The sequence below is a fragment of the Cryptotermes secundus genome, unplaced genomic scaffold, assembly GCF_002891405.2.
Source record: "Cryptotermes secundus unplaced genomic scaffold, Csec_1.0 scaffold1161, whole genome shotgun sequence".
NCBI lineage: Eukaryota > Metazoa > Arthropoda > Insecta > Blattodea > Kalotermitidae > Cryptotermes > Cryptotermes secundus.
This window is the reverse complement of record NW_019745101.1, coordinates 90,414-99,781: the sequence shown is the minus strand read 5'-3', so window position 1 is coordinate 99,781 and position 9,368 is coordinate 90,414. Positions and strand designations below refer to the sequence as shown.

The following is a 9,368-nucleotide window of genomic DNA, read 5'->3' as shown; positions in this document are numbered from 1 at the left end:
GCCTCCGGCTGACAACTGAATATTCTGTTTAAAATCAGAATTCCAAGTCTCTTGACTTTCCCTCATTTATAGTCTTAATTCGCTGATTCAGCGTGGACGACAAGGGGGTAGATAGCTCCTCCCTTGTGTTCTAATTTCCTAAAGTTAGGCTTTCATTGGGTATTCTATGTGGCTGGGGGTGGACCTCTTGCGTCTTATCGCTGTGTATTTACTCATATGACCATCTCCAGTGGCCTAGTTAGCGGAGCGTCTTGCATACGGTATTACGCATGAATGCTGATTATCGCATTCTTAACCTCATTGCGTGTCCATGTGTTGTCATCTTTGCTCTTTCACTGCAAAACACTTTTCGCAAGTCTGCAGGCACCTACATAATGACTTAAATTTTCGATCCCCAAATTTGATCCTCAACACTTACTAACTGTATTTTTTAAATTAAATAAAATTATATGTTAATGCTGGGAATTCTTGAGTGGCTGCAGTTTTGGCTTCTCCTCAAGAAGGACTCAGCTCCATAAGTAAGTAAGTAAGTAAGTAAGTAAATAAAAGTATATTTGGGGTCCCTTGACGTCAGGGGCCTGAGCTAAATAACCCTGACGTTTTGGCTCCTGTGTAGTCCTAACTTTGTCTTGTACATGTAACACAATGTTCTCGTAGAACGATCGAGAAACTAATGTGCCGACATGGTTAGAATTAAGACAGATTTTCCATTCATATTTTTTCGAGCGAGGATTACATATCGACACGCGCCGCAAGTTAGATATTTCACATATGTGAAATTTCATTCAAAAGTGCTTGCCACCTAGGAATGTGCTAATTATGTTTAGCCACTTGATTTGAACTTTCCAATCAGGGGAGATTTCTACAGTGTCTTCTGTGACGCAATTGCATTTGAAATTGGAATCGTACGCCTCAGAAGATAGTAGTTTTTCAGTGTTGAGCTCACTCTGTGTCATACCTTTGCCTCATTCAGGTGTGCCTTGAACTTTGGAACTGGCAACAGTCCGTTTATATTGTCGCGTATTTATGGTCCTGATCAATAATAACGGGATCTGAATTGGATGATTAGTTTTATTAACACTTGATGCAATCAACTCGTACTTACAAGCATTACAACGCCATCGCCGATTTACACAATTTATAGTTCACCGTTACACACACATTAGGATTCTCCGTCTTCACTACTCGTATCCTGATAACTGAATTAAAACAGTCTCACTGTGACTGAATCTTCTAATCACACACTAACTCTTCACAGGCTGACTTCTAATTCTTCTTTAACTACTAATTTCCCGTGGCTGTATCCTACCGAAAACTGACTCCCTTATATAGTCGCAGCGCGGACCACGCAGCACAGAAAACACTACTTCCCTGTATTTTTGGCCGCGTGTATCGCCCGTCGAATAACAACGGTCGCCACACGGATCACAGAAAACAGCGTGTTGTAGCACAGTCCACAGAGAACACAGCTCCTAATGTTGTATGTTCAATGAAACATATATACTGAGTCGTTGCCTAGCAATGGGAATATACGTGACAGTATTGCTCATTGTTTTATGGTGTGTATACCTACTTTGAGTAAGCTTGAATGTCGTCTACAATTCAAGATGAATAAACAAAACTGTATTCGCTGGGTACTCGATATTCTAACCGCTCACTTCGTTGGGCCATTTACGTTGGTTGTCACTGTGTAACCGTCCTCCTTGCTCCTACGTTGTGCTCCACTTATCACCGTCCTCCCTCTTCTCGTGGATGTCGATAAGTTATGTGGGAAGGGAGGAGAATTGTGGTTGTTGGTGCTGGTAGGCGAGAGTTCGCTTCCTGTACACCCTTAGGTGTCTCGCAAGTAGGGAAAGACGGGAGTATGTGGGTTCTGCTCGGTAACTGGTAGAGGTGAGTTCTTATCCCGGGGTCTTATACGGGTCTGGCTCGGGCAGGGCAGGAAGAACCTTACGCTACAATCACATACACCACTTCCGAATTTTTCACATACTAATTATTTAATTCACTTCCGTTCACTGAATACAACGGAAACTTTAATGTATATAGTTAATTATATTTAACATTTAATACTTTCTTTTCTGAACGAACGTAGTTGTAAATTTGAGACTGACTTCGCCGAAAGTTGGATGAAGACTCCCCCAGGTGGAATGCACTCTCTCTGAATCCTGAGGTCCACGAACCACAGACTCCAAGAGAATTCCACTCCTCCACTTTTGCCATTGGTTAAGTTTTCAAACTAGGAGGTTCCCTAAATTTGTTAATTTCCAATCATGTTGCTTTGCTATGTGATTCTGGCAGTTGCTGACCTGACGCTAAGGTTGACAACCCCTTGATGCATTACGATCAGGGGATTAGGCTCCGGCCGTCCCACTTTTAAGTTATCCCTGTTCCGAGCTGTCAGCTCTCAAATTCTCAAAGACTTTCCGACTCTGCTGAAACTGCCAGAATTCCAGGAAAGTACCAGATGTTACTTCCTGTCCACATAGCAAAACTTGAACTATGTCCCTTCTGCGTGTAAGAGTCGGCTATCTGCCGGATTCTCTTTGTATTTACTTGATATTTACTTAATATAGGTATAATTAATACACAATAGTCCACCAATTAGAATCAACGGTTACAATATTAGGCTGTAAATATCCCTGAGATATCACGCTTGTTGGCTCCATAATTGTTCAGTCACACCTCACCTGCCCTTATTATCGTAAGTTGTAAGACAACTCGCACTGAAGCCCAACACTTTAATTAACTGCCATTCTTAATTTAATTACAGTTTTTTGTGATATTGTGGCCCTAAACACAACAAATCTTTCAAAATAAACCAATTAGTTATTTTCAATAATTCCATCTAATAACGGCTACATGTTTCTGTCCATGTTGTGACTTGTGTGGGTATGTCACGAGACAAATAACTTCGCGTGGGTCTCGGATTTAGCGAATCTCTATTGGACACTCACTCCTACACACCTTACAATTATTGTCACTTGCATTATCACTTGACTTCTGGCCCAGTACTCTAATGCGACGTCTCAACTGTCCTTGGGCTTGACTGGATCCCGACGATCCCGACTTTCTGTAGCGGCAGCTATCCCAAGACTGTCTCCTCTGAACGTGTCGTCTCTGGCCCTGCTTATACAGGCGTTATGCCGACCGGATACCGGACACCATTCCTCACGGTTCCGTTACCGCTGTTCAGACAGTCCGCTGTTACGCAAAGAGTCGTTGGTCGTTCATCTCCGGGGAGATTCGGTGTTCTCTACGCAACGGATCACTGATATTGCGTTATCATGGAAGTATCTACTCGAAACACGTTACATTATTTTGGACCATCCTCAGGCAGTCTCATGTTACTGAAATATCCTAACATGGATCCATACGAGTGTTAATTCAATTCAGTTCAATTCTTTATTATTTATGTGCCAAGTCAACAGCCGCAAGGCCAATTACAGACTTAGCACAGTGTAGATGAAAGTAATTACGTGTAACATTATACAAACATTAGTAAAACACATTATAAGTAAAAAATAAATTACAGGCAATTCCTTGGGTAAACACAATAATGAATAAAAGTAAACAAACAAGCAAATAAATGATGATAATAATAACAATAATAATAATAATAATTCCATTATCATCATTATAATCATTATAAACATAATAATATATGTAATTATTATTAAAATTTGAGGAGCCGGGATAGCGCAGTCGGTATAGCGACTGGCTACGGGCAGGACGACCTAGGGGTTTGAGTCACGGTGAGGGTAGGAATTTTGTCTTCTCCAAATCGTCCAGACTGGCTCTGGGGTCCACCTAACCTCCTATCCAGTGGCTAACGTGGGTTCTTGCCCTAGGGGTAAAGTGGCAGGGGCGTGAAGCTGTCCACTCACCTCCAACTAGTGCCTAGGTCAAGAAAATATGGATCTGTAAATCCACTTCTCCATACGCCTTCATGGTATAGTGCTTAATTAGTTAAGCACGGGGACAACTTTACCTTTACCTTACTAAAATTTTAAAAAAAATTTGAATTTTTAAATTTTTAAAACATATAAAAACTAAAACTCTAATAACATTATGAGTGAAGAGTATCAAAACGTAAAAAGAAAACATAACAGCAGATCCATGAAGATAAACTCCACTTAAAATACGCGACAAATAACACAGAATTTTACATTGTAACGAGAGAATTTTAAAAATTTTACAAAGTTTTAGCAATCATGGACCCACATTAGGATATTTAAATAACATGAAACGCATTTAATAAAACTGTCTGAGGATGATCCAAATTATGGACCAACAAAACTAGCAGTTATTAAATAAAACCAAAGTAAACCATTCGATTTGTTTATTATGAAAGATTTGTTGTGTTGACGGCCATAGCATCACAAATCATGGCACGCAGTATGATGCAAACAGTGAAGTTAATTCTGGAAATCCATAGCAAGTCGGCAGAAGTGGAGAGATGTACAGGTTTGTTCAGAGACTACTGTTCCCTTTTTGTGCAGCCAAAAAGGGAACACGCATCACGAGACACGATACACACGCCATATAAGAGGAACGACTCCCATAGTGGAGGAACCATGCGCGGGTTTTGAATTGGGACAGATAAGATGAATATCTTAACAAGATTTTAGTATACAAAAAATTTATTATAACTGATGAATATTTTATAATACTTTTTAAATAATTTTACATTGACATAATGGCATGCAGTGCAATAGATTATTGTAAATGGAGCACCTGAATGGCACTATGGTGCCGAAATATGTTGTGAAGTGACAGGTAAAAAGTGGATGCACTGCAAGACGGGCACTGTATATATATATAATGGACGAAAATCAGTGCAACAGGACGCTAAAATACAACATTCTAATAAACAATTAAATAAAGCAAAAAAGACAAAACTAATTCCGGGGACTTTATAAATATTTGGATACCGTGACAAAAGGAAATTTCTTGAACATTTCAGGTCACTTCCTGCTTCTGCGGGTGGAAGGCCCCGTCCCCGGGGAGGTGAATTTATGGAGTCCCATATTTCTGGGCACTCGGCACCAACAGTGCAGCCTCGAGGTATGGCTGTTCATGTCCAAAATGTCTCGGTCCACGCTACGTCTCGTAAGTAACTCCACTACGCAGTGGGTCGTGCATGAAGAGCAAGGCAACAACAACGAGCGCTGGGAGCAGTTCCGTTACAAGATTGGGCTCATCCGCCAGAACTTCAGCCTGATACTCGAGGTGGTGCCTGAAGGCGCCGCCCCAGCACTCGTAGCACTCGACAACCTGCGCCTCGTCGATTGCTTCGATGGTGAGGAGATTGATACTTCGTTTACTTGTGTTTCTCTAGTTCCCGTAAACATGACGTTACATTTTCCAATACCAGATCAAGTCATGTGGGTTTTGTGGTGGACAGAGTGGCACTGGGGCGGGTTTTCTCTGACAGCTCTTATTCCACCAGGTCCTCCACATTCATTAATCATTGTATCATCCGACCATATGCAGTCTCGATAGTTAACGACATTGCTAAATAACAAAGTTAAAAACTGAACACAGATGCATTAAATTTTGCAGAGAATATACTGAATTTCCGAAAAGATAATATAGTATTAGGTCTATGTTTTGCAGAGAGTGTACTAATGTCAAGGAAATGTAATGCAGTATTAGACCTGCTTTCTGTATTAATACATTTTGCAGAATGATTGTCTAGATAATGTGGGACCCTCAATGTCTCACAACCCTATGGGCCTTCATGGCCTGTTACAGGGATAGCTTTACTTTACTTTACTTTTTTATTTTATATTCTAATATCCCCAAAACATTATATTATATTTTGCAGGAAGTGTACTAATTGTTCCAGGAACATAGTAGAGTTCAGGGTCTATATTTACTATTACCTTTTGGATAGTATCTACCAATTTCCCGGTAATGCAATATCACATTTTGCAGAAAATATTGATATCCCCCCAAAATAGTACTCCCATATTTTAGATAAGCTACAGACGCAATATCAAGTTCTGCAGAGTGTGTATGGCTTTATTGGAAAGTAGCGCTGCATTATGCAGAACTTGTATTTATTTCCAGGCAAAAGGATATTTCTTTTCACGAAGATTCTTTTTTCAGGCAAGATTAGTATCACATGTTTGTAGAGTGTTGCAATTGTTCCAAAAATCAAAATAATGCAGACTCTCTGTTGTCAGGCATATAATGGGAAATGTCATATGCCAATTACATTAGTCTGCAACCTTCTTTGAGAAAAATTCTTAAATAACGCACTTTCATGCCATTATTGTTCTATCTCAGGCTATTAGTGTTTTCGTTTTCTGTTTCAAAGTCGAAGCAAAGCGTTTTCGCTTTCGTTACAGGGTAGGTGTCTCGAATGTGATGGGTGAAATGCTCCTGATAATTGTAACACTTTCAAAAATTCAACTATCCTCTGCTGTAATCACGCATCACTCTAACTGTAATGACAATTTATTTAGAAAAGGCGATATTGCATTTTGCAATGATTATGTAAATATTTCTCAGAATCTACTTTTTATAGTAAACATCAGACTTGAATGCATTAACAATTGACATGTGCATACATCTGTGCTCTAAAAATTGCAAAAATGTGCTTTTAGATGGTATATGTATTTACACACTTCTCATAACTTACCGACATTCTTTCCCTAGTTTCTCTTCTATACAGTTTCTCCCAGCTATAATTTACCTAGCAGTATGTCACAATGCTCTTTTCTCTATACATACATAGGTAAGTCAATAAGTAAGTTACAAATGGATATAGAACTTAAACAAATATGAGTACAAAAATCTCCCCAATTTTAGTCCGCAAACGAGCTATACCGACCGAGCGACCGCCGCTTGTCAGCGAAGTATAGTGCCAACTTTTGTGGATAGAGGGTGTTGCGTGGTCAGCGCAACGAATCCCCATGGCCGTTAATTTCGGTTTTCTAGACCGGTGCCGCTATTCTCTTGAAATAGCTCCTCAATTATCATCACGAGGTTGATTGGAACCCGTTCCAGACCCACTACTTCTTAGAAAAATCTGGTAGAGCCTGGAATCGAACCCAGACCTCTGGATCTGTAGCTAGGAACGCTGACCACTAGACCACAGAGGTGGTCCTGATTTGAAAAATGCTTTTATTTCTCAACATAATCTCCTTGTACATTGAGGCACTTGTGTCATCGTTTCACAAGCCCCCGAAAACCAGCGGCATAAAGTTCTTTGGGCTGAAGTCGGAACTAGGCATGTTCACATGGTATGGCCTACCCCATAATGTAAGACAGGTTACATGATTCCGTTGAATGGCCTTACGAAGTTTCGTGATGATGTTACAGTAGGAGTCAGCATTTACGGTTTGTCCTTGACGCTGGAATGCGGTGAGCAGTATGCCTTTGTGATCCCAGAAGACTGCGAGCATCACTTTCCTGGAGGATGTTGTCACGTTAAACTTTTGGGCAGGCGACGCAGGATGTTTCCACTGCATTGACGCACGCTTTGTCTTGGGCTGGTAATGGTGAACCCGAGACTCATCATCTGTGACAATTCGGGCTAGCATATCGTGTCCTTCATCGTGGTAGCAATTGAGATGCTGTAATGCCAGATCCATTCTTTGCATTTCCTGCTGTGGGGTCAGCATGCGCGGTACCCATCGTGCGCAGATTTTGTGAAAACCTAACTTGTCATGCATTATGAGGTAGGCCATGCCGTGTGAACACGCCTGGTTCTAACAGCAGCCCAAAGAATTTTAGGCTACTGGTTTTCAGAATCTTGTGAAATGATGGGACAAGTGCTTCAATGTACAAGAAGATTAGGTTGAAAAATAAAAGCATTTTTCAAATCAGTACTTTTATTTGTTAAATTCTATATCCATTTGTAACTTACTTATTGACTTACTCTCATATTTTCTAGTATAGGTTCATGATTTTCGCCGGCAGGATATGTTTCTATGTTCAGAAGACCCTTCGGGCACCCATAGTTGTGACAGGACAATAATCTTAAATCCTAAATCTCTCTGCAAAACATCCCACAGTTTTCGTACACATTAAAAGTATGTCCCATGTTCTACCAAGAAAGATTTCATTCCAACGTATTGTGACACGTTGCGCAAAGGAGAACCCCCCCACCAGCAGTGACGCGGCGGGTGAGTCAGCGCTCCCCTCCCCCTCCTCCGCACGGTAACGTAGCGGTGACGTCACCGAGGGATAGCGCGGTTGCTAGGCAGCAGTCAAAAACTCCGGACAGCGTGGCTAGCAACACGGACCAGACGACAATTGTCCGATCGAGGCTACATGAGGAGCAGCGAAGGCTATTCACAGTCAGTCCTGTAGCTGCCTCCGAGTCAGTCCTCGAGCTACCGCCGAGTTATAAGGTAACAGTCGCCGAGCCGAGTTGACATATAGCAACAGTCGCCGAGTCGAGTTGTAGCCTGGCCATCGCCGAAGACATTTCCGAGTTGTAACGTAACAGTCGCCGAGTCGACTTGTACTGTGACAGTCGCCGAGTGTGTTATCAACAGTTCTCCAGTCAGCCGACTACTGTTGGAGTATAGCAGCCGTCGCGGAAAGAAGATCCGGACGTGTGTTTGATTGTGTAATTGGGAGCGTGTGATACAGCGATACCTAGCTCCCCTACTGTAAACGTGTAGACTACTGAAGGCAGAGTGAACTGATTTGCGCATAGGGTTATAAATCGTGAAACCCCGCAACAGTGTAAAAAGATTAATGCGATTAGGGTTATAAAGTCTGAAACCCCGCAACTGTGTAATAATTAATTGTAGCCGTTACTTGTAGGTTGTTGAATAAACCAATTAACGATCTCTACGGCGTATTCTGTAACGAAACACGTTACACTGGTGTCAGAAGTGGGATTTGGACTTACACACGTGATCAACGAGATTCGAACTCAAGACACGTGATAACTTTGTGTCAGAATTGGTTTACGAACGTAAACACGCCTCGAGGAATTAAACTTACGACTGCTTCGACTATTTTACTGCTACAAAATGGAGATGCAGCAGATGATGGAATTTCTACTGAAGGAAATCAGAGACAACCAAGAAATGTTCCGACGCCATCAAGAAGAGATGAGGGCAAACCAAGCTAAGGCGGAAGCCGACCATAAGAATTTTATGGCAAGATGGGAGGCTAACAGACAAGCATGGCGAGAAGAAATGGCCGCGGAAAGGGAAGCTACCCAAGCAGTGGCGGCACAACAAGAAGAGTTCCCCATAGTGATACCAGTCGGAGTGACGATGGCCTGCCAAGAAATTGAGGCTCGTCCAGAAGATGGAAAGCCGGCTTCAGTGCACAGGAAACCTGAGGTGGCAGAACTACAAGAGGTACCCGTACAAGACGCCGAAGTAATGCCGGTC

General features: G+C 41.7%; 1 protein-coding gene across 1 annotated transcript in view; it reads left to right on the top strand.

The window, feature by feature from the left end:
- Positions 1-9,368, top strand: part of LOC111875018 (leukocyte tyrosine kinase receptor) — a gene marked incomplete at its 5' end in the record, with an annotated part of 164,894 nt that overhangs the window by 67,577 nt on the left and 87,949 nt on the right. Inside the window, 1 exon segment of the mRNA XM_023871021.2 lies at positions 4,967-5,302. Within this exon segment, the coding sequence (XP_023726789.2) occupies positions 4,967-5,302 (336 nt within the window).